This window comes from Cibotium barometz, chromosome 21 (assembly GCF_041138505.1).
Source record: "Cibotium barometz isolate CiBa-2024 chromosome 21, ASM4113850v1, whole genome shotgun sequence".
Classification (NCBI taxonomy): Eukaryota; Viridiplantae; Streptophyta; class Polypodiopsida; order Cyatheales; family Cibotiaceae; genus Cibotium; species Cibotium barometz.
Genome location: NC_141066.1, coordinates 21,320,733 through 21,346,017, shown reverse-complemented (window position 1 = coordinate 21,346,017; position 25,285 = coordinate 21,320,733). Strand labels below are relative to the sequence as shown.

Genomic DNA, 25,285 nt, shown 5'->3' with positions numbered 1-25,285 from the left:
CAAAGCATAGCTCTGTAATTGCACCAGTGATGAGCATAAGAAGAGGTAGCAGATATATGCATGTGTAACGGCAACATGATCTAGAAGTCATGCTTGTGAGACTGCAATGTAAGCTGCAAGAGGGAAACTCATCAATGGAGGATCCGATGAGGAAAAATCAGCAATGGTAGGGCTGATAAAAGAAAGAATTCAGCAATGGGAAAAGCTGAAAATCTGGAGAAAAAGTGGGGGCTCGAGGCGGGCATTAGCCAATGCTATGAGAGGATGGGTAAACTCTCAGTGATGCCATGATCAGTGGCATGTATGGCAAGTGTAAAGATGCATAATCCCACAATGAATAATATACATGTGACATGTCAAAACCATGAGAGCAAGCCAACACTAGCCAAGTGTGTAGAAGCGCACTCCCAGTAAACATCACATGTGAGAAAGTGACAATGTCAACACTGTAGAAACAATCTCGCTGCAAGGGAAAACAGCATAAAAGGCATCTCCAGTAGACATCACATAAGAGAAAGCGTCTAGCATAGACAAGCATAAGGGTCAACAAGCATAAGTGACCATGAGGCATCGCCAACTACATGTGGGCAAGTAAAATCCCCTACTGAAATGCATCTGCCCGAAATTGCATACCAAGAAGTACAAACTATAGAGCATAGTCATGAAAAGCAACGGCATCAGAAGGCATCTCTGTAGGCGATGAAGATGTAAGGGTCAAGGCTGATACATGTGTAGCCAAATTGGCCTGATCTGCATTTGTGGAAGAAGATGCCAGCTTCTTTTTTTCTTCACTCTCAATACGTTTCCTGCATTCCTCTATGGTGTGCCGTGTTTTCCTGCAATAATTACAACGCTTTTTCTTTTCAGGCTTGTTCTCTGTCTTGGGAGGATCCGATGGGCTAGGTTTAGGTCCAGATTGTCACCGTTTCTCTGGCAGACGTGTAGAATGATGTCGTGATTGAATACATGTGGGAGGGCTCCATGGAAGGATTGGTATCCTGGTGTGAGTTCCTGGCATGATTTATGAACTCATGGAAGGGTGGTAACCCTGGTGAGTGACTCTAGACTCATGGCAGGGTGTTTACCCTCGTGAGTACTTTTTGGTCCTGTGTGGACGGCGCCTGTGGAACGAGGGCTAGTTGGATGTACAAGATGTAGGTTGGGAGGTTTCATCCACTATGTTTGTGCACCAGCTATATGTATGTGAGTTGCACATGCATGGATGACTTGTTTTTGATGCCTGGACATTGCTTGGTATTTTGCCTGTGAATGTTCACGGGCACTGGGGATGCCTGGACAACCCGTGGATACGCGTGTGCACACCTGTTTGGGACTCATATGGTTTCCTTATGTGTTTTGCAGGTGGTAAGTGTGCACACTTAACCCAATTTATTCATTATTTCATTTTACTAAGGTTTATTGGGTGTAGGGTTCACATTCACTTAAAGTGTGGGCGGACATACTTTTTTTTTTCCGAGAAAAGATCCTTTCATTAGTTATAAAAAAACGCCCACTGGGCTACAAAACCTTCTCTTGCTCATAAGAAGGCAGAGCAGAGATCCAATCAAGGCAGCTAGGGAGACTCTCCCTAGGTCCAAAAAAGTACAAATAAAAGTACAAATAACTGAGAGGCTATATCATATAATAGGAGGGGGGAAAATCCAAACAGGTGGCCTATAGTGCTAGCGGGGGGTACCTACGTGTAGAGTATAGAAAGGGCCACTGCGCCAAGTGGTGTGGAAGGCCTGGCGCCGCAAGATCGCTCGATCCGAGTCGCCCCGGATGCTGTCATACTGTCCTCGCAGGGTGTGAATCATCTCCTACCAGATAGCCCGAACAGTCTCTGCTGATGGCACCGGGCACTCCCAAAAAGCTCCACGAGTTGCTATTCAGGGTGTGGGAGGGCCAAAGTGGGCAAGCCCTGACTTGTAGAGCACTCATCTGGAAGTCATGGGCTGTTAGGAGCTGTTTGGACAGGAAAAACAGCAAGTTTACTCATATGCATGAGCTACAAGTGGAATACATGCGAAGCACAAGGGTCCCAGGGCTGGCTGGTTGCTATTTCTCTTTCTACAGGGCAGGTCGACTGCATCTACAGGGGCTGCAGGCTGATTGATTGGCTCCAAGAGCTTGTGCATGGCTGTTGGGAATGTTTTTGGGCTTCTCTGCTGAGAATAGGGCTTGGACGGAGTGAATAGAGCCTCTACAAGAGCTGGCCGACTGTTATAAGGGCCATTATTGGCTGTTTTTACAGGTTTTCAGGGGGTTTCTCGCGACGAAACTTGAGCAAACATGTCCCTAGACAAGTATCAGGCTTGGGGATGTGATCTGGTGGAACCTGTGGGTGGCCAGTGAGCCAAAACCATGGCTGGTTACTGTTTTGCAGGTTTGGGACAGCACTTTGTTAGAGGCTTGGTGACCGCTCTATCAAAGTATAGGAGTGGTTGGTGATCACTCTACCCTGGTTGGTGACCGAGGGTATTCTACAGGAGCGGTTGGTGATCGCTCAACCTTGGTTGGTGACAGAGGGTGTTGCAACAAGAGTGGTTGGTGACCGAGGAGTTGCAGGTAATGTGTTTACCTGCAACAAGAGTGGTTGGTGACGGAGGAGTTGCAGGTAATGTGTTTACCTATGTTTCCACAGTTGGATAAATCTGGTGTCGGCTGGATGAGTGTACTCTCCGGGCACCCGCATCTTGTCCATATAAATACTTCTGTTGGTAATAAAGATACCTCGAGGGGGGGCGCTGGCCCAACTTCAGCCCCTAGTGCTGTGTCATGTGCAAGTTGGTTTATGTTTGCAGGATGTATTTGCTCATGTAATGTTTCACAATGATGGTAATCATGTATATGCCAGGAATGGTTGATGTATGTATGCTGTTTTGGTAGTGAATTGGTTTCGTATACACGTGCCCGTGTGTGACAGTGGTATTAGAGCATTGGTTTCTTTCTTTGCTTGAGAAAGACGATTTTTGGGCATACGGAAAGCTTTTTGTTGAGCATACAGATTGTGAAACATGAGCATGCAAGTAGGGTCTTGTGAGCATTCAGACGCACAACGCTCTGCCAAATCCGCATATTCTGACTAGGGCGATGTACTCTCAGAGCTAGAGGCTCTCAAGCGTTAAGTTAGACGCTATCGTGAGGAGACAGCTGAATTACGGTCTCTCAAAAATGACCTTGATGTGCAAAGGGTTTTGAATGAAAAGAAAAAGAAGGGTTCAGGTGACGATGCAGCCTTTGAGGCCATAGCAGCAGAGATGGGATATGAAGATCCTAAAGAGCTGGCCATATCTTATTTGAAAGGAAAAAAGGATGTATTGGGTGGAAGCACATGCAGATTCCAGTACATCAGGAGATGCAGATCCTCGTCACCGTTATGCATCTTCACGTTGAGAGCGTTCTTCAAGTGAAGATTCTCACCACTCCAGGAGCCTCGAGTACGTGGGAAGAGACCCAGGCATGAGTCTCCTAAGCCTAGACATGAGGCTAGAGACAGGTCTCGTTCTAAAAAGAAAAGCCGAGAGTTCAAGTCAGGAGACAAAGATGTGAAGTTTGAGAACTTCTATGGCAAGATGGATACTACGAAGGCGCTTGCTTTTGTGAGACAGTTTGAAATTGCTTTTTGCAATGAAGATGTCTCTGAGAAGTCTAAACTCAGGCATGTGGGTATGGATCTCAAAGAGACAGCTAGTGACCGGTGGATGGCCAAGCTTTTGGATGCAAGTGCTGCCCGCACATGGGATGACTTTAAAATTCAGTTTTATGCTCAATTCTTGCCTCAAAACTTTGCCAAGAATGTATGCAAAGAGTGGGATTGGTTGAAGGAGGATGAAGGGGAGAGAGTGCAGACATATATAGCTAAGTACTGGAAGGTACTGCTGAAAGTTACTCCCTTTATGTCTCTTTCTAATGGGGAGAAGAAACGGAAGCTTGAATCAGGTTTGCACCCCATCATTCAAGAGAGCTTACAGGTGTACCCAAATGAGACTCTTCAGCAGTTGATAAACTCGGCACTCATAGCTGAAAATTTGCATATGAAGTGGGTTAAAAACAAGTCAAATTCAGATTCATTTAAGGGCAAGAGACGGGCTGGTTATGACCAGAAAAAGGGTGGACAGCCCTCCAAAAGTGAGCAGAAAGATGCCTCAGATACAAAGGGAAACTCGTCTAAGAAGCCGGGGGGTAAACGCAATGATTTTGGGCTGTGAAAACAGTAGACGCTTGATTATGTACGTGATGGGAAATGTTTTGGTTGTGGCAGTAAGGATCACATATTTCCTAAATGCCCGCAGAACCCCAAGAATGCAAATTCTAATGCAGAAAAGCCTCATGTGAATGTTGTGCCCGATGTGTAGGGAAACATGGGGCAAACCCCAGATCATAGAACAATATGTAAAGCATGGGGACAGTTGAGGGATTAGCCCGCACTCTTTTTGTTTGATGATGCATCCATAGATAATTTCATTTCGGTATAGATGGCTGCTGCCATAGGCTTGGATGTATCAGATTTTGGGACTCAAATGAATGTAGATGCCGCCTTTGAGGGTAAAGGAGTTGATGTAACGCCGATCATTGGCAAACTTCGAATTCATATACAGGGATATCTTGATCATGAGAGTTTCTTGGTTGCTCCTCTCACGGGATGTGATGTTTTGTTGGGGATGCCTTGGCATGCTCGTATGGAGTCCAAGAAGGACTATAACTCCAAGAAAATCAGCTTTGGTCATAGAGGTAGAGAGCTTGTTATAGAAGCTGGTACTCTAGGTAGTACCATACCTATTGTGAGTCATGTTCAGGTTTCCAAAATAATGAAGAAGTCAGCTTGTTCTTACTTGGTTTTTGTATGAGGACAATCTGAACATGAGAATGTAAATGTAGATCATCTAACCCGAGAGCGCATAGACTTTTTGCGTGGTTAAGGTGATTGTTTTAGGGATGCATTACTAGGAGAGTTGCCACCTGAGCCTCCCGAGGATCATCGTATTGATGTGATACCTGGGAGTACGCCTCCGAATAGACCTCCTTACAGGGTGAGTGCAAGCCAGCAAAAAGAAATTATGGCGCAGGCTAATGACTTGCTTGAGAAAGAGTTGATACGCCCTAGTTCATCTCCTTATTGCTCGCTTGTGTTGCTGGTGCAAAAGAAAGACGGGACGTACAGGATGTGTGTGGATTATCGTGCCTTTAACAAGGTGACGATAAAGAACAGGTTTCCGATACCACGTATCGATGATATTTTGGATAGGTTGGAGGGTGCAGCATGTTTTAGCCGCATCGATCTTAAGAGTGGATATCATCAGATACGGGTGGCTCCTTAGGATATTCACAAAACTGCTTTTTGTACGCAGTTTGGGCTTTATGAGTTCTTGGTGGTCCCGTTTGGACTTACCAATGCTCCTGCCACATCTAATCGTATGATGGATCGTATCTTCATAGCACATAGAAAGTTCACAGGTACTTTCTTTGATGACATCATTGTGTTCTCTAAAGATGAAGAGCAGCATAAGGAGCATTTGGCCATAGTGTTTGAAGAGCTTCGTTGCCATAAGTTCTACATTAATGGCAAGAAGAGTGAATTTTTCTTGGCTGAAATTCATTACCTTGGTCATATTGTATCCAAGGATGGGGTACATCTGGATCCCGCCACGTTGCAGGCTATGAAAGAATGGCCAGAATTGAAGAATGTACATGAGATCAGGAGCTTTTTGGGATTATGCTCATATTATCACCGGTTTATTAAGCTCTTTGCCGAGATTGCTTCGCCTTTGCATGATTTAACAAAGAAGAAAGCTACTTTTCACTGGGGTGACGAGCAAAGGAATGCCTTTCTTAAGTTAAAAGAAGCAATCATGACTGGACCGGTGTTGATCATTCCAGATTTGCATAAACCTTTCTTGGTGGAATGTGATGCATGTGGGAGTTGTATTGGTGCAATGTTGAACCAGGAAGGCCATGCAGTGGCATATGAGAGCCGTTGGTTGCAACATGCTGAACTCTACTTGCAAGTTTATGAGAAAGAGTTGTCGGCAGTGATTCATGCTCTCACAATGTGGAAGCATTATCTTTGGGAGTTGAATTTACCGTTAAGACTGATCATCAGAGTCTACGGTATTTTCTTACACAGACTAAGCTATCTGAGAAACATATGAGATGGGCAAACTTCCTATCTATGTTTTATTTTCAGATTTTACATACTCTTGGTAAGAAGAATGTAGTGGCCGATGCACTATCCCGAAGGCCTCAAGTAAGTGCTATTAGAGTAGCCTATCATCAGGACTTATCAGATATGCAAAATTCTTATCATACAGATGATGATTTTCAGCATATATGGGCTGGTTTTCAGCAGAGTATAGCAGCCCTGAATTACTCCATACGTGATGGGTATTTGATGTTTCATAGTCGCTTATGTGTACATAAGGATTTGAGGCAGAAAGTGATGGATGAATGCCATGCACCGCCTTATGCAGGGCATAGAGGAATCCTTGCCACTACACAGGCTTTGGAGAGATACTTTTTCTGGCCAGGAATGCGTAAAGACATAGATGACTATGTGCACCAATGTATGGTTTGCCAGAAAGTTAATTTGGCAGGCATAAGACTCCGGGGTTGCTTCAACCGTTGCCGATTCCGAATCAGCCTTGGGAGAGTATTGCCATGGATTTTATCACAGGTCTTCCTAAGACGCAGCAAGGGACGATGCCATTTGGACTATTGTGGATAGGTTCAGTAAGCAGACATATTTTATTCCGGTACAGAAGACCATAAAGCCAGAGCATATGGCAAAGATATTTATGGCACAGGTTTTTAAGCATCATGGTATGCCAAAGACGATTGTGGGGGATCGTGATCCTCGCACCACAAGTCTCTTTTGGCGAGCATTGTTTGATAACATGGAAACGAAACTGAATTTCTCTTCTGCATATCATCCAGAGCCAGATGGGCAGAGTGAGATTGCAAATTCAGCAGTGCTTGATCTTTTGAAATGCTATGTGGCTGATCACAAATCAGATTGGGAGAAGTATTTGTCACTGGTAGAGTTTGCTTACAACAATACAGTGCATACTTCTACGGGCAAGGCGTCCTTTGAGATTGTTTATGGCAACATTATTTTGCCACCTATCCTTCACACGAAGGATGAGATATTTGTAGCAAATGAGTATGTAACTGATTTGGGATGAGTGTGTACTCTCCGGGCACCCGCATCCTGGACATATAAATACTTCTGTTGGTAATAAAGATACCTCGGGGGGGGCTGGCCCAACTTCAGTCCCTAATGCTGTGTCATGTGCAAGTTGGTTTATGTTTGCAGGATGTATTTGCTCATGTAATGTTTCACAATGATGGTAATCATGTATATGCCAGGAATGGTTGATGTATGCATGCTGTTTTGGTAGTGAATTGGTTCCGTATACACGTGCCCGTGTGTGACAAGATCTATTCCCACGAAAGGGAGCAGCCATTGCTGACTTAGGAGACATCATGTTGTTCCTGTTGGAACGAGACTGCTCTTCACTGGGCAAGAGAGTCACAAGGTTGTCAAAAGTGACCGCATTAGGTGCATTGCCAACCAACAATTGCAAAGTGGTGCCAAATGTCTGATAAGAGTCGGGCAAATTACGCAAAACTGTCTGAACAAGATAGCCATCTATCAAGACCTCATCAATGTTAATGAGCTGCTGTCGTAGGTCTTTCACATGCATAAGGTACTGATCGATACAGTCACCTTCAAGCATGCGGTCAATCTCAAGCTTGCCCCGAAGGTAAGCTACACGAGCCTCATTGCGACCTGAATACAACGCCGCCAAGGTATCCCAAGCACCATAGTCACAAGGGAGGAGGGACGGGGACGGGGACGGGACGGGGGACGTCCATAAGTAGGGATCGGGGACAGGGGAGGGAACAACACTCAAAAAATATTTTTTTTATAAAGTTTTTCTACTCCACACTTATTCTACTTTGGAAGTACATCAAAATGAGCACAAATTTACACTAAAATGGTAAGCTTTTGAGTCATATTAACAAAATACGCCAATCAAAGAGTGAAGGCATTGACGGTTGAGGAGGATGCTATGGTTGAAGATGGCTTGAGCCTTGAGCCTTGAGCAATGAGAGAGAGAGAGAGAGAGAGAGAGAGAGAGAGAGAGAGAACCTAGAGGCCTAGAGGCTTGGAAGTTGGAAGACTAAGAGGCTTGAGGGAGAGAGAGAGAGAGAGAGAGAGACTGAGAGTCTAGATAGTAGAGAGTAGAGCCTTGTGTGAGAGGCTTGGAAGTTGGAAGTTACTAAGTTAGAAGAAGCTTGAGGGAGAGAGAGTAGATACACTCATAGAGTGTAGCTTGAGGCTTGAGGCTTGAAAGTTGAGAGAGAGAGTTGCTTGAACTTTGAAAACTTGAAGGGGTGTGTGTGCGTGCTTGTAGCCTTGTAGCCTTGTTCTTATATAGATATTAAATAGGAAAGAGAGAGAGGCAAGGGCAAGACTCCAGAGAGAGAGAGAGAGGCAAGGACCAAGCCTCAAGGGCCAAGGCCCAAGGTCCCAAGGCTCAAGCCTAAAGGCCAAGCCTCAAGGCAAGAGAGAGGCAAGGGCCAAGCGCCAAGGCCCAAGCCTCAAAGGCTCAAGGCCTCGCCAAACGGCTAGAAATGGCCAAAAAAAACCAGTTTGACTGCGCGCAACGGCTCCCAGCCGTCCCCGTTCCTACTGCCGTCCCCTTCACTGTCCCTTGTGAGGGACGCCTCTAGGGGGACGTCCGACCGTCCCTTGTCGTCCCTCTTGCTGAATCGTCCCGACCCGGCGTCCCTCCATTCCAATAGTCCGTCCCTTCCGTCCCTTGTGACTATGCCAAGCACCCTTGGCAATGGTGCAAGAATGAATGTGCGGAATGATATGCCTGCGGTACGAGGGAGCAATCAATGCATGGGCTTGAGCATCCCTAGCGTCCCAAGTACGCTACTGCTAAGTAGGAGGACGACGAGGAGGTGGACCTGTAGGAGGGTGAGCGGGAATCACTTCACCTTCCGTTGGAGCAGGTGCAAGAGGACGCTCCTCAGTGCCATCCACATATAGCCATACATTCTTGGCAACCAATACATGACGCATCATATAAGCCCACATAGGGTAGTTATCCCTATTGAGCTTGTCCTCTTGAGATAGCATTCCAAAGAGATCATTATTATTGTTGGCCATGACAACACAACAAATCTGTCACAAGTCACCACGAGTAGGCAATGCCCAGCAAAACTGTAAGAATGCGGGAGATAAATAGCAGGATAATCAATGGACTAAAAGGGAACTCCTTCACCATGAGAAATACATATGCATGTCCCAATCTGCAAGTGTACTGCACGATGATGCAAATCTGTCAAAGTGTCCACAATGGCATACATATAATGTAGCAAACCACAAATGTATACATGTGCCATGAAAAACACGATCAGTTGACAGCTGTAAGAGCTGCCAGTGCTCAAATCCCGGCAAAATCAAAGGTAAATTGGTCGAATGCCCAAAGATGGGCTCAATGTAGAAAAGCCGCAATTTTTAGGCAGCCAAGTAGACCAAATCTGAACTAGATCTGCACCTGTAAATCTGCTAAAGCAATTGTTACCTGTACCAAATGCTGGAATGCCCAAAAAATTGGGACAAATGCCCCAATGCTAAGTAAATGTGTCTGTAATATCCAAAATGCCTGCAAATAGTGTCAATTTTTGCAAAATAGTGCCAATTTCTACCAAATCCCCAAATTTCTAGTGCAATTATGTACCAAATCTACTGAAATCAATGCCAATGTGTGCCAATGTTGCAATTGCAGGCTCAATGGTGAAAAGCCCCAAAAATAATGCAGTTAATTTGCTAATTTTCTAGCAATTTGAGAAATTGCAGAAAAATCGGTAAGAAAATTACTAAGCTTGCTGTGGGTGGCTTCAACAAGGTAGGCAGCAGGTACAGTCGACACACAGTAGTATGGGCAGGTACATGAGGCGGCGTAGTACGGGGAGCGCAAGGGCGGAGCAGATCTGGGGCAGTGCAGGTGGCTGCTGTACAGTCAACGGGCGGCGCTGGGAAGCGAGGGCGGTGACTCAGGTACAGTCGGCACAGATCTGGGGGCGGTGCAGGTACAGTCGGCGCATAGAGCGCTGTACGATGCAAGGCGGCGCAGGGGCGACGACGGATCTAAGGGCGGATCATATCTTTACACTATGGGGGATCATTGAGGAGGGGAGCACCATGTCACAGCGGCCCTTGAGGGATGTATTAGGTTGATATGAGAGCTCTCTGCTCATGTACCTAGATCAGATTTTATAGTTCCAGATTTTTGTTATCTTTCTTTATTACTATTTTGTACCTAGGATGATGTACCTCATGGATATGATGTAAACTTTTGGTCTCATAGGTCATTTTGGCCTTTTGAAGACGTTAATACAACTCTCTCTCTCTCTCTCTCTCTCTCGCTACAAAATGGGATCATCATCATCATACAGCCTATGGCGGTAACCCCCCTATAGGAGGAGGGGGCCATCAAGGATATCAAGCATGGGGGGGGTAGCCTGTAGAAGGCTCTGCAGATCCACTGGGCGTGGGAAGATGGCTCGGATTTGACACTCCCAGCTCATAGTTCTAGTCTTTGTTTTCTCTTGTACCATGATGAGATTACATGAACGCTATTGTATTACTTTTGGTCTCATAGGGACAACAAATAGGGTGGCAATTAAGGAATCACATCTTGTTGATGTACCGTAGACAGCAGCTGAAGTGGTGACTGCTAATGGCCATGTTGTGTTACATGAGAATGTAAGTTGAGGACTCCTTTCAGCTAGGGGATCATGCTTTTCTTTGCATGGAGGTTGCAAGTCTTTTAGGGCAGTTTCTGGTTTGCTTAGAGAAGGCAGTTGCACTGGCTTCTGACACCCATCTTAGGGCCCTTTTTTTGCACATAATACATATGTAGCTCCACTTGCTGCCTTTGCATGCCTTGCAAGGCAGGAAAAAGGGGGTGTGGATGCCCCTAGAAAAGAGTACTCAACGGATCCATGATTCTGACATAATGCTAGCAAATGGGTGTATTGTATGAATAATGGTCGTGTTCTTGAAGTAGGTTTTGTCTTGATATATGGTATTACACACACACACAAGCACACATACACGTGTGTAGGTGAAAAGGCAAGGGTATTATATACAACATATTTGTTTGGGACTTTGTGTATCGTGTTAAGTACGGTTCGAATATGATTCTAGGCAGTGTTCTCCATTTGCAAGCTCAAGAGGATCAGTTCCTTGCAGAGCCAGGTAGCCAGCACAACTCTCTTTGCTCCTGGCTAGCTGATTTGGCTGCTAATTGACTCTTCCCCCCACTTGAGTTTCCAAAGCTCTTGGACTCAGTGTTTTACCATTGTAGATGCAGGCCCAAGATTGTGAATGGGCCTACCCAACACTCTAGCTGACTTGGTGGCACTTCTCCCACTTGAGTTTCCAAAGCTCTTGGACTCAGTGTTTTCCATTGTAGATGGAGGCCCAAGATTGTGAATGGACCTACCCGTTCCGGTAAGCCTTCCAAACAATGACTTTAATGCTTATGAGGATTGCCATGAGTATCTAAGGTAACAGCCCTTGCTGCTGTCCGCTATGGGGATTATTTGGCAATATATATCCTTGTGAAATTCTCCTTTGTCCTCTATACTGAATGGAAATATTCTTTTTTTTTTTTTTGGGGGGGGGGGGGGGGGGGGCGGAGGTTGTTTAACTTGAATCCATTAGCTTGATTGCCACATCATCAATGGCACGCCTACAAAGGGCACACCAACACCACCCAACTGGGAATTAGAGGTCAATGATCGTGCAAAGGGGTAGTGAGCCTTTTTCTTCCCCCGGGGCTCATGATTTTGGCCACAGGAAGGGATGGCATGAGCTAGGAGATTTATGTGACTTAGGCACTTGGATTGGTGGCTTTGTAGTCTCTGCTGGATCCTCCTAATGAAACATATTGGAAAGTAGGTGTGGAGCAGTTCCAACAACAAACCTATGCACCCCTCCCTACCCAAAAGACTGAACTCATGGGGAGTGAAGATGCAAGAGTCACCACTAGACTATTTATATCTTTTCATCTTCCACATTTCCATCATGTTGGAAAACTTGCACCTCCTCCACACTTTAGCAACCCTCTCCATTCATGTGAGATTCGCACCTTCCAACATCCCCCTCCAATCTAGTACTCAGAGCAGCAGCCCAAGGTAATAGGGAACCAAGGCTCTGATACTGTCTTGGAAAGCCAAGCACTGCAAGTGCGTCTATGCACAATGGCTGGCCAAGGGAGGTACACACACTTGCATGAGCCAAAGGAGGGGAATAAGCGGCGCCACTCTGCCTAACTAGTCCTCCCTACCCAAAATACCAAGCTCAGGGGAAGTGAAAATGTGAGGGGACCACTAGACTATTTATGTCCTTTCAGCTTCCATATTTCCACCACATGTGGGATAAACTTGCACCTCCTTCAAACTGTAACGAACCTCCTCCATTCATGCAAGATGTGTACCTTTCAACAGGGGATTGGTTTATAGGTTTGGAGACCAGCCTTCCACGTGCGTAGATGGTGGGAATGCTTCATGGTTGGCCATCAGGGATGTGCTGGCAAGGGTGGTGGGCAGTTGACATAGCTGCTTCTAAGTTCTTATTAAAGCGAAGGTGGTTAGAAACGTTGTGTACAATACGTACAAGTATGAGTACCAAAGATACTGGTAAAATACGGCACATTAAGTAGGGCGCTCTTTTTCTACTTTAAATATTAATATGGTATATTGAAAACGATTGTGTACACGTAATGTGTGCAAAGCCATATGAGAAAGCATTTGGGATGAATGGGGGTGACCTAATAAGGTCTAGGACAAACAGAAACTTTCAAAATTTATATAAAAGCTTGTGCATTTTTGTACGGCATACGGAATGCTTGTGGGATATATGGGGTTGAGTACGAGTATGGAGTGCAACTATGATCAAAGCATGGTTCGCCTGAGCTGGGGCCACTCCTCTTCATGCTCAATTGGAGGAAGGTGTTGTAAGATCTCAATCTCGGATGAGTGGAGGGGGGTTACTTGTGTATGAAGGAGGTGCTAGGTTTATCCCCCACACATTGACCTCCCACGTGGAAGGTGAAAGGCCATCCAGGATGCACGGGGAAGGGTTTTGGGCGGTTGACACAGACAGCCTTTGACAGAGGATAGGGGCATAGCTTTTGTTCACTTGATTGGGGTAGGTTGCCTTGCCTAACAAGGGACTTGATGGATTTCATTCTAGTTACTTGATGAGATGATTTTTCTTAGATGCTAGGAAAGGCTAATGGTTGGTTGCAAGATATCATGAAAAGCTTGAACTGTGGAGTTTATTCTTAACTTCTCTATCATTGTCAAGTTGTGCATGTATGATGGCATAGGCCCGGAGCGAGTGCGGAGAAATATCAACATTGCAACAAAATTTGCAGCATACCCTTGGCGACTCACATCTAGGCAGCTTGTTCTTGCATGCAAGTAAGCTTTAAAGCATCTCTCTGATCACACTAGGAATTGACTAGAATCAAAATTTATATTCATCGTCAATTGAACAATCTCAGAATTTGATCATTCCTTGCATAATGTCAATCACAATAATCAGGTGGTCGAAATGTATGTATCTCTTCATGGCTGATTACAATAAGCATGCATTTGCACTAGCCTTATTAGTAATTGTTCAATAAATGAATTTACATGTTAAAAAAATTTAAAATCACCCTATCTATTGAGAACAGAAAAGGCATCCTCTATATCATTACGAAGCTCTCGATGAGAACTATCCAATGAAACTTGGAAAACTTAAAATCCTCTTTATCATTACAAAGCTCTTGATGAATACTATCCAACATAGAACACTTCAAAATACTCCACACGCTTGAGATAATAGGCCAATTTTATCTCCCCTCTTCATGGCTGGAAGTAAGTGAACATCATCTCCTTCAGAACTCTCATGCCATATCATTTTTGTGGGTTCTATTTGGTATGTGAAGACAAATTTTGGCTAATATGACTTTTTTTGCATCTAGATAATTATTAAACTCTAAACGTGTCTTTTACAGAGCTTCTTTGAAGCGGCTACAATGTGAGCAGCTTGCAATAGGGCAGCTACATTGGTCCACTGCAAACTATGCTCCTTTACAAGAGCAAGCTCTCTGGAATGGACTCGCTGCCATGTACAAGGAGGTAGTGGAAAGTTTTACTTATGCATCTTTTATTATTTTGAAGGATAATGATCGACTCTTTGGTGTTACTTGCTTGATGCCCTTCATAATCTTCAAAGCTTGTATGTAGATACAAAGGAAGAGTGTTCAAACATTTTTGTTAAGTATTTGACTAAAGTAACAGTATATCATAATAATATATACTGGCAGCCCATCTTTGCAACTCCTTTGCCCACATCTAGCATCACGTCTAGCATAAATAAAATAAATCTCCTCATGCAACTTACCTTCTTTGCTTTGCTCTTCAAAAAATTGCCTCACGCATTTCACGTCCCAAACTTGTGCATCTCTTCTACTTTGTCATCCCTTGAGCCTCCTACACAATTCACCACCATTCTATGAATCTTTTCATCTTTTTACTTTCGGTGCATGCCATGAATCTCACCATCAACACTTGCACATGTCTATCTTGAGGCTGTCGGTGAAGACCTGCTTTGCTTGCCCTCATAGTATCCAGGCATTTCCCAAACGTGCTTGAAAAGTTTCTGAAAAATCTGAGAGGTTTCAAAAACGTTTCATAGGGGGACATGTCAAAAAAAATGCCAGACATGCTACTTATAAACTCGACAACTATGGTTCAGTGTAAAAAACATACATTCCATCATACAAATCACACAACACCAAGTTTCAAACAAGGGAATAATGGCCTGCGGGTTTAACTGTTACATGTCTAACAAATCCAGGTTCCTTTTTTTTCTCTTTGCTCAACATGGGTCGCTATTTGATAGAGACGTTTTTTAAACCTTGTGAAATAAAAAAGTTGAAAAAAACGCATTTCAAAAGCGTGAAACGTTTGCTATGTAGGAAACATGTCCCCTACAATTTGATACACATTCATTACTACTATGCTTGCCCTAAACAGCTTTAGTAGTAGATTGTACCGGGCTTAGCCTTCTTTTTGCAAGGTTGCTACACCTGTAAGCTCTTAATGCATAGACATCTTGAATACAGGTCCCTAAAAGCTGTCGAACATGAGTAAAGTTATAAACATACAAAAAATTGAATCAAGTTGTTTGCATCTAGGCACATCAAAATATTCTGAGTGGTTTTGTTATCCTAATACAAACCTCGTCCTATAGCTTCTTAGTGCCACTTGTGTCAATCGGATTTAATCTCTCAAGAGCTGCAAGGATGGTTGAACTGGGGAGAAAGAGAGAACCTGTCGCAGTGGGATATGAAGATTCTGAAGTGATTGCAATCATTACACTTGAATGAGTTACCGTCGTTTGTTTATTTCAGATAAAACTCACACTTTTGCGTGACATCAATCTTCTTTCTATTGCATGTGGCCATGCAAACCTTCATTGCATATTTTCTTTATCTCCAACTGAAGTGTAATCATAAGCATTGTGTTCTTGGATGCATAGAGGCCAAAAGTGTATGGCATTCGAGTAGTTGAATTTAGTACTTGTACTCAACCTTGTGATCCTTACAATACTTTGTGTTGAATATGTTTAGTGGCAATGTGTATGAACCTTTCCTTAGGCAGAATGTGTGTTTGTGTGTGTGAACGCACGCTAGTATTATCTAGATTTAATCTTTTGTGATATGTAGACCTTTTATTTTTTTGTATGGTTCTCACGACCTTATCTTTTGTACTTCAAAGGGTATTTAATAGCCCCCGTCTAATTATAATGTGTGCATCTTGAGTGCTTTGTGTCCATGACTCCCTTCACTCTCTCTCTTGATGTCGACTCTCCCCAGAGCCTGCTTCGCCCGTTCGTCCCGCCATCAGCTGGTTCTCACTACCATCGGCTGGCGAAGCTACTACGCAGTGAAATGCCACTCCCGACTCCCGCCCTGGCACTAGTGCAGCATCAACCACCAAACGCGGCTGTTCTGCCACCTCAGCCACCTTCTGCCAGCGGCTTCACTCTACTGGGCAGATCAGGGCACACTACTTCGGGCAGCGCCACCACCTCCAGCAGCAGCACATCTTTCTTCCTCAGCACTCTCTTGCTTCTTGGAGTTCCCTGCACAAGGCGATTCTTCCACAATCAAGAGAGTTTGCATATTTTGTGTGGATGATTATGGCCTTTGAGATTCTTGGATTTCTTACAGCTGAGGACTGGTTGGATGGAACCGACTCTAGCCTGAGGAGTTTTATGCTCCGTAATATCCTCGTCGCTAAAGGTCTTTGGGGGATTGTCTCTGGCAGTGAGCCTCGACCGTCCCACCAGTTCCCGACCAGCCAACTACTCCACCGAGATCAGTAGCAGAGCTAGTGGCAGGTGCAACAGGAGTTCCCTCTCAGGAATCACCTCAAACCGAATACCATCATCTCCCTCTCAGTCAAACGCACTATCTTCCCGCAGATCTGGTCTTGCATGACATCTCAACTTGCATGAGAAGTTTTGGAGTCTATGTACCAGGCTTGCAATGAGGCTCAGGTGGTGTACCTCAAGCGTGAGATCAATAAACACTCGCATGGATGAAGGTACATCAGTTACCGATTATCTGACCAAGGTCAAAGACCTCAAGGAACATCTGCTCAACATTAACGAAGTGGTTTCAGATTGAGAGTCGGTCAACACTGCTCTCAGTCCACTCCTGCCATCCTATCAAATCGTTGATACCTCTCTGAATCTCTCACTGACCAGAGGTGCACCTCCGGTAGCTTTTGATGAGCTGGTAGAGGAAATAGCAAGCCAATTCCGAGGAGAATCTTGACAGCGCAAACATGGTTGATGATGCTCAGGCCTTCTAGACACATTACCATTACAAGGGGATTTGTTGAATATGTTTAGTGGCAATGTGTTTGAACCTTCCCTCAGGCAGAATGTGTGTGTGTGTGTGTGTGTGTGAACACACCCTAGTATTATCTAGATTTTATCTTTGTGTGTGAACACACCCTAGTATTATCTAGATTTTATCTTGTGTGATGTAGACCTTATATTTTTTTGTATGATCCTCATGACCTTATCTTTTGTACTTCAAAGGCTATTTAATAGCCCCCATCTAATGATAATGTGTGCATCTTTAGTGCCTTGTGTCCACGACTCCCTTCATTCTCTCTCTTGGTGTCGACTCTCCCCTTCTCTCTCCTGCGTTGTCTCTTCACCACCCTCTGTGTTTGCCAACACTTTGCGTGCCATACGGAGTGTTCCGTATGCCATACAAAATACACAAGCTTCTATATACATTTTGAAGTGTCTATTTGTCGTAGACCTTATTACTTGGCCCCTATCCATCTATCCCATATGTTTCTCCATGCAAACTACATGTATTATGCATACACAATTGTTTTCAATGTACTATGTTATATAATTTATACTATTCAAACTAGAAAACCAGTGGCGTACTTAATGTACCTTCTCTTAATTAGTACTTTCTATACTCGTATCAAACATGCATTTACCTTACGTTTCCAATGACCTTGGACATGCGATTGCATTGCTTTTGTCTCATATCGAGCTATATAAATTTGGGAGCAGCTGCATGGTGGCTGATTGACGACCATAGATATATTATGACGGCACTTTTGGAGGCACTGACCTGTACGGTGCTGGTAAATGTAAATTAGTTCATACAGTGGTTCAGCAGGGATCTCTTCAGATCACATCGCTTGACGCTAGGCTCTTGAACTAATAATAAGAACTTGTGTAAACCCTTGTATTCTTAAATCTTAAGCATTTTTTGTCTTTTTGTTCTGCTTTGTTTCACTGCAGGGTCTAGTCAAGGCTGTGGGAGTCAGTAATTATGGGCCAAAACAACTTGAGCGAGTGCATGGATACCTTCAGAAAAGAGGCGTTCCTCTTAGTTCAGCCCAGGTTTGTAATGAGGGAAAATATATTCTTCCTCCAAATTTGTAGGAAAAATAGTGTGACATTGTCTATTAAGGATGTATGTGTGAGGATGCATTATGTTGCATGACTTGGTGTCAAGGATTGTATATATTTTGATTTGGAAACATATTCTATTTGCAGGTGCAGTTTTCTCTGCTGAGCAATGGCCCAGAGCAGATGGAAGTGAAGGCTTTATGCCAAAATTTGGGAATAAAAATGATTGCTTACAGTCCTCTTGGACTCGGCATGCTTACAGGAAAATACTCCCCCACAAGCCTTCCTAAAGGGCCACGGTATGCTTTTAGTCTGTGTGCTTGTAGAGAACTAAGTAACCCTAGATTGACTCACAAGAAGCATGGTATGCACAGTGCACACATATCCAATAGTGGAATAGGTAGGGGTCAATCTCCTACGGCTCACGGGCTCCACCCCAAGCTATAGAGGAAAAGATCATGAATCTATCAATCAACTTGTGAGATGATAGACCTTGGGCGTCCCCTACCACACCAGACCTCCTGGGGATTCACTCACAAGCTCACCCGCAAGCTATAAACAATAAACTATGTATCTATTAATCAACCTGTGACAGCTGGACCTGGTGTGTCCTACACCACAGGAGATCCCTGGACCCTGGGGTTCGAGCTATAGAGGAAACAATCACACATCTACAATCAACTTGTGAGACGGCGGATCTGGTCAGCAGTCTCATACCACTCCAGAATTCCCTGGAAGAACTTCACTCAGATGGGCTAATTGGAGTAGACCAATCAGGAATCTGATCCTATGCCCTTATCACTGTTTAAATTACTGAATGTGGATGCATCTGCCCTGTTTTGAGACATGGTGGGACATGTGCATCACTTCTCTTTGAAGAAGAAAGAAGCGTATACCCTGTTTTGAGCTGTGGTGGCATGTGTGCATCACTTCTGTTTGAAGAAAGAAAGAATCTTATGTCTGGTTTTTAGCCTTATTGGCATGTGTGCAGCACTTCTGTTTGAAGAATGAAAGAAGGGAGTAAACACAGTTTCTAACAGTAGCCTTATCTTTGCTATTATGCTCAAGTATGCGTGGAGTACCCCTCTCACCTTAGAATTACTTGCCATTTTTTTACTTGTATGCAGTGGAGTACTTTTCCGGCAAATTTTGCCAGGTTTGGAACCGCTTGTGCAGTCATTGAAAATAATAGCCCAAAAAAGGGGCAAAACAGTTTCTCAGGTAACGAGGCTTACTGTGCAAAATAGCAAGGAGTCCAGAATCCAGACACATTAATTTCCACACACCTCCCCCCTACCACCCCCTAACCCCCCCCCCTCCCTCCCTCTCTCTCTGTGTGGCCGGCCGCCCACCCATCAAAGCATACCTTTCCTTAACAGTTTTGCTTGCTCCTGTCAGAAGCTACTTCATTGGTTTGTTGGGCTTGAAGCATGCCTTCCCTTGCACTGATTGGAGGTGTTACCCTACAGGTTGCCATAAATTGGTGCATATGCAAAGGGACAATTCCTATCCCTGGGGTGAAGAACCTTCGCCAAGCAGAGGAGAATCTTGGGGCACTTGGCTGGAGACTGAGGAGTGGGGAGGTGTTAGAACTTGACACAGCTGCTACTAAAATTTCCAGAGGTATGATACAAAACATATTTCAAACCAAGTGACTTGGGATAGGAAACAGGTGTTGACCTATGAGATCTGAAACTTGACACCCCAGAACATTTGCTCTTACATTGATGATGTAAGTTTCCAATAAAAAGCAGAGTTGTATATGTGCGAGGATTTTGCACTTTGCTCATGTGTCCAAAAGTCTTGTTTCCAACCTAATGCTTCTGAGGAAGAGAAGTCATTGATTAATTCAGTTTTTCGACATTTGTTCTGATTTTAAAAGGAGCACAGGAACCCCAACACCCGAAGAAAGTGTGCATTTTACTAGGTCCTGTGGAACCCATCAAAGAAATGTGCATTTTACTAGGTCCTATGGAACCGTCTGTGTCAATCAAGCAAGAGCTCTGCTCTATGGGCACCTCCTCATCTTGCCCTTGAAATTCCCTTTGTAAAAAATCCCAGGAACATTAGGCAAAATTTGCACCAAAAAAGGTTCGTCTAAGAGCGCTCTCTCTTGGACAAAAGATGATATTAAGAGATATTGACTCTTTCTTTTTAACACACTCTGGAAACACGTTTGCATATTTTATTCTTATCGTGTACCTTGACCAAGTTGGGAGCAAAATCTACCTTCTGATGCATTGATATTCTACCTACCTTAAAAATGTGTCGGATTTGAACATTTATACAATCGAGCTTAATATTTTAAAATTTTGTTAGTTTGAGCAATTCTGTGCATGTTCTTTGATTGCGAGGTTTATTTTCAATAATCTGATGTTTTTTTTTTTGGGTGTTTTGAAATACTTTTGACTACATAGTATGAATTTCTAGTTTTCCATTTTCTGTGGTTGGGTAGCTTTTCGTCCATTGACACATTATTGGTGATAGATGTTCCCATTTGTGATAGAGATTAGGGTGAGAAAAAAGGATTAAAGATGAAAAGTGTATTGGTTTTTTGTGCGAGAGAGTTGGAACTAAAAAACCATCTTACTCTTCATTGATCTTTCTTGTCACACTACAAGTTCGAAGAAGAACAAAGCTATGGAGGTCAATATTTATATACTTTTAAAATCTTATAGATTCAAATTTTATATTTATTTGAAGGATTTAACAAAATATTTTATTTAATAATATGTAATATTAATGCTTTTATCAATACTTTAAGATAAATATTATATTTTTGAAGTTCAAAGGTTTTGATTATTATAGGTGATTTTGAGTCAATGTTGTTATGAATTACTTATGTATATCGATGATTTTAATGTAGTTGTATACATAAAGTAAGAAAAGAGATTCACCTTCAACTTAATACTGAGTATGTACTTATATATAAGAGGATAGAGGTTGTCTTGATGCAACAATCAATAAAGCAAGGTTTATTTTCAATAATGTGATGTTTTTGTTTGATGTTTTGAAATACTATTGAATGTGTAGTATAAATTTCTAGTTTTTCTCTTTTTTTCTGTGGATAGCTCTCTCTCTCTTTTTCTATTCATACATTAATGGTGATAGATGTTCTCATTTGCGGTAGAGATTAGGGTGAGAAAAGAAGATTAAAGTGTTGGTTTTTTGGTACCACAGAGTTGAAACCAAAAGAACTAATCTTACTCTTTATTAATTTTTCTTGTCACACTATAAGTTCAGAGATGAACAAAGTTGTGGAGATCAATATTTTATATTTTTAAAACTCTAATAGATTGGAATGATATGTTTATTTGAAGGATTTAAAAAAATATTTTGTTTAATGATATGTAATATTAATGCTTTTATTAATGTTGTAAGATAAAAATTATATTTTTTAAGTTCAATAGTTTTGATTATTATAGTTGCTTTTGAGTCAATATTGTTATGAATTACTTATCTTTTATCAAATTGGTCTCCTCTAATTCAAGGTTAACCTCCTTTTATCAAGTACATATGTGACATTCATGTAGGTATCCTAGACTATACAAGAATGGTTTTTCAACTAAGTACACCATATGGTGTTTACAAAGTAGTCCAAACTATGTTGACGTAATAATAACCTCTCAAAATCATTGATTGTGAAAGAGAAATGTGAAAATGTACGGGTACAATGCATATTATAGAAGTATAGAATGCTCAAATAAGTGAGGGTGCATGTTGTTGAGAAAGCGAATAAGAAGATGCGTAGAATATTCGAGAACAACGTTGCAGTCGGGCCAAGGGCATGGCTGAAAGAGTTAAAACCAATGGATAGGCTGGTCATTGACTTGTAAGAATATCCAACACTTGTTTATAACATAAAATGATGAGATGGCTCAATTACTAGAGTACTCTCGAAGGACATGGTAACATGTTGACTCCAAGCAAGAAATTTAAAGCTATCTTAGAAGATTAACAAGAGATAAGATGCATGAAGTAACCGAAGACGTTCATAGCCAACGATGCTCAAGCAAGGCATATGTGATAAATCTTGGATTGGCTCAAGAGCATATGTTGCTATTTACACACAATTAGACAAAGGATTTAAGAGGGTTATGAAAAAAATGGACTGTCTCTCCCAAAATCATATTAGGTAAGACAAGCATGAAAATTGTTGAGTGGTAAAGTTATGGAGCTCATTGGTGAGCCTATGCATCTATGTCATACACATAAATATAAGTTAGAGGTTATATGTAAACTTCTAAAATTCAACAATTTTGTGCTAGATGTATGTAAGGTGCAAAGTGCAATGGTTCAGTTCTATAACATGACAATTCAAGAATATAGAGGTATACTAAAGTTTGTATTAAAACCCGGCATTAAAACTCGGCGAATGTGAGATTGTAAAAGGACAGAAGTTAGAGAGGGTAAGCTTGATCCTAATGAATAGAGCCTTGATTCTGGACATCACAAAAGAGAATTCATATTATTTCAATGTTCAATCAGAAAATGAGAGATGGTGGCTTGCTGCTTTTGAAGTCCCAAAAGAAGACCATAAAATATTAAAGGCTTTCTTTAACTTGACAAGTATACCAAATGTGGTTGAACATTAGTCACGGGGAGAAGTCTTAAAAGTAGATGAATTTGGTGAAAACAATGTATAGTGGCACCTCATCGCGCAGGAGATTTGAAAACTCTAAAGGGCATGTTTGGTGTTTCGTTTGGATCCAATGCACAATTTCCATGTCTATATTGTATGAAATCTAGAAAAAAAGTCAAAGGATGGGAAAAAAATTTGGCTTGCAAAGATAAGAAAGGAGGGTGCCCCAACTTGTGACTAACTTATTATACACGAGGGAAAAACATCCTACTTGGATCCAACGTGGGATCCTATCCTAAAGATACTCTTAACAAGGGTTCACTTTTGAACTTTACATGTCATGGTAAGGATGCTTAAAACGTTAGTATACGAGTATGCGTGTTTTGCCTATAGGATGCAACCAGAGAGTGATGCTCAAGAGACATGCAAGAAAGTAGAAGAGGTTTTGTGTTAGACATTGGGTTACACAGAGGTCAAGTGGAAATTCAAAAGGATGAAAAGATGCTAGATGTAAGCAAAAACTTACCTTGTAAGCCATGCTTTGGCGAGGCAAAGGTGAGAAAATTTCTTTCTCCACTATGAAATGAATTTGGAGATTTACTGTTGAAGCAGCTAGAGTAATACAATGCATGAAAAAAGTTGCATATGGTTGTTCTCGATAGAAGTGTTAGAGGAAAGACTTGACTAGCAAAGATAAAAGTATGGGTTGCACCAGATCAATTTTGATAATTCTTTTGCAAAAGATGACATTTACAATGGATGATGCACTAAATTTCAAAAACAAAAGTTTTAAATATCAATTGTAAAACCTTGGGATTATAGTAGTATTACCCAATATATGGTAATAGTTTTTTCAAATTTGCATAAAAGCATATCTAAAAGTGTGTTTGTTTTTCTTAAAGTTTTAAAGTACTTACGATATGGACCTTACTTTGCAACATATTGCCATATGGTCTACTTAAGACATGGAACAATCTCATTGGCAAGCTTGATGTGGTTTACAAAAGGTTATATTATATGGAGGTGGAACACATGATGTTAATCCAATGAGAGGCAACTTGTTCAGTGGTAGTACAGAAGAATAGAAATCATGTATGAGCACTCTTGATGAATCACAGATCCAAGACATGTTATTAATGATCACCATTTATAAATCAAGTGACAAATTTGGAGCTCAAGTAGCATCATAAAAACTTAGTCTTATGGAACTTATACATCTAAACTTAGTCTTATGGAACTTATACATCTAAAGGCAATTACATAAAGTTTAAACACTAGTGGTATGTTGGTAAAAAGATGATGTCCTCTTTCGGTAGCTTCTTTTTTCTTTGAGCTCACTTGAGGATGTTGACGAATCTTTGGTAGATGTAAACTCAATCTCACCTCTAAATCTTAAATACTTCTATTTTGTATATCATGCTAAGAGATTTACACCCATCTTATTAGCCGTTAAAGTATGTGTGATGTAATTTAAAAAATAAGATGATCTCACAGCCTAAACCCCATGTACATACCCAAAAATCCTAATAGCTTTAAATTTCTCTACAAGTATAACTCTATTAGTATTTGAGGGGACAACAGACCAACCTAGATATCTTGTAAGTGCCTTAAGCACTGGTAATGCAATCTCGGGAGGGCAAAGTATTTGTAATAAAAAATGGTAATAACTTCTTTGTTCATTTTACTAATATAATGACCAAGATTAGAGTCCTTGCCGATTCTTCCTCCTTGGTTTACATCAGCTTGTCCAAGAAATCCATTAGCATCTTTAATCTTAAGGTGATAAAATAATAATTCACTAGATTGAAATTAATTATAAATTATGGAGATGACCTATGGTATAATAGGAAGGCATCCAAGAATCACTATTGCATTCTATTGGTAATCTATTCTAAGCGTAATATGATGGTTCCTTAAATAAGACATCGATAGGGCCTTGGATGCACCGATATAATTTTTGGTATCGGTGTCAAAATAAGAGAATTTGGTCTTAAAATCTATCCAATCCTCAATAGCTGCATGAAAATAATATTCCCTTTAAGGAGAACATCATACATACATACATACATATATATATATATATATATATATATGATAGCAAGACAAAGTCCTTATTGTTGATTCTGAATGATGGTAGGCATGGCAAGTTCACTGATCTTTCTAATTCCACTGACATTCTTGTTAGCTTTGATAGAAGCAAAGCTATTCACCGATCTTTCTAATTCCACTGACATTCTTGTTAGCTTTGATAGAAGTAAAGCTGTAAACACTCACTCACTTATTGGTCACACAGATAAAAGAGAACACGAGGAAGAGAGAGAGAGAGTGTAGAAGGCTAGTTCACTTGGAGTAATAGCTCAAGGTAGAATGAAGTATAGAATGGAATAATAACCCTAAATTGAGAATAAGGTTGTTTATATAGTAGCTAACTCTAAGGTGCCTGCTCACACCTAGATGGCCATGAGAAAATACCTAGTGGGACAAAAGTGCCCATGGGTACATGATCTCACAGAAATATCTAACAAACCCCCCCTATAGTTACAAATGTGAGGTTTACAAATATTACAAATCAGTCTCTGAAAGGAAAGAGGCCCAACGCTTTGCGAAAGGCCTCAATATTTTCACATGATCATATGTACTCTAGTAGATCAAATTGATCTCTCTCCAGCATG

General features: G+C 42.0%; 1 protein-coding gene across 2 annotated transcripts in view; it reads left to right on the top strand.

The window, feature by feature from the left end:
• Window positions 1–20,222, top strand: part of PLR1 (NAD(P)-linked oxidoreductase superfamily protein) — a 57,404-nt gene extending 37,182 nt beyond the window's left edge. For both annotated transcript variants that reach the window (XM_086815506.1, XM_086815507.1), the window contains 6 exons: window positions 13,416–13,509; window positions 14,091–14,214; window positions 17,921–18,022; window positions 18,179–18,330; window positions 19,159–19,252; window positions 19,501–20,222. In XM_086815506.1, the coding sequence (XP_086671632.1) occupies window positions 13,416–13,509; window positions 14,091–14,214; window positions 17,921–18,022; window positions 18,179–18,330; window positions 19,159–19,252; window positions 19,501–19,686 (752 nt within the window). In that variant the 3' untranslated portion in view covers window positions 19,687–20,222. The remainder of the gene's footprint in view (window positions 1–13,415; window positions 13,510–14,090; window positions 14,215–17,920; window positions 18,023–18,178; window positions 18,331–19,158; window positions 19,253–19,500) is intronic.
• The last annotated feature ends 5,063 nt before the right edge of the window (window positions 20,223–25,285 follow it).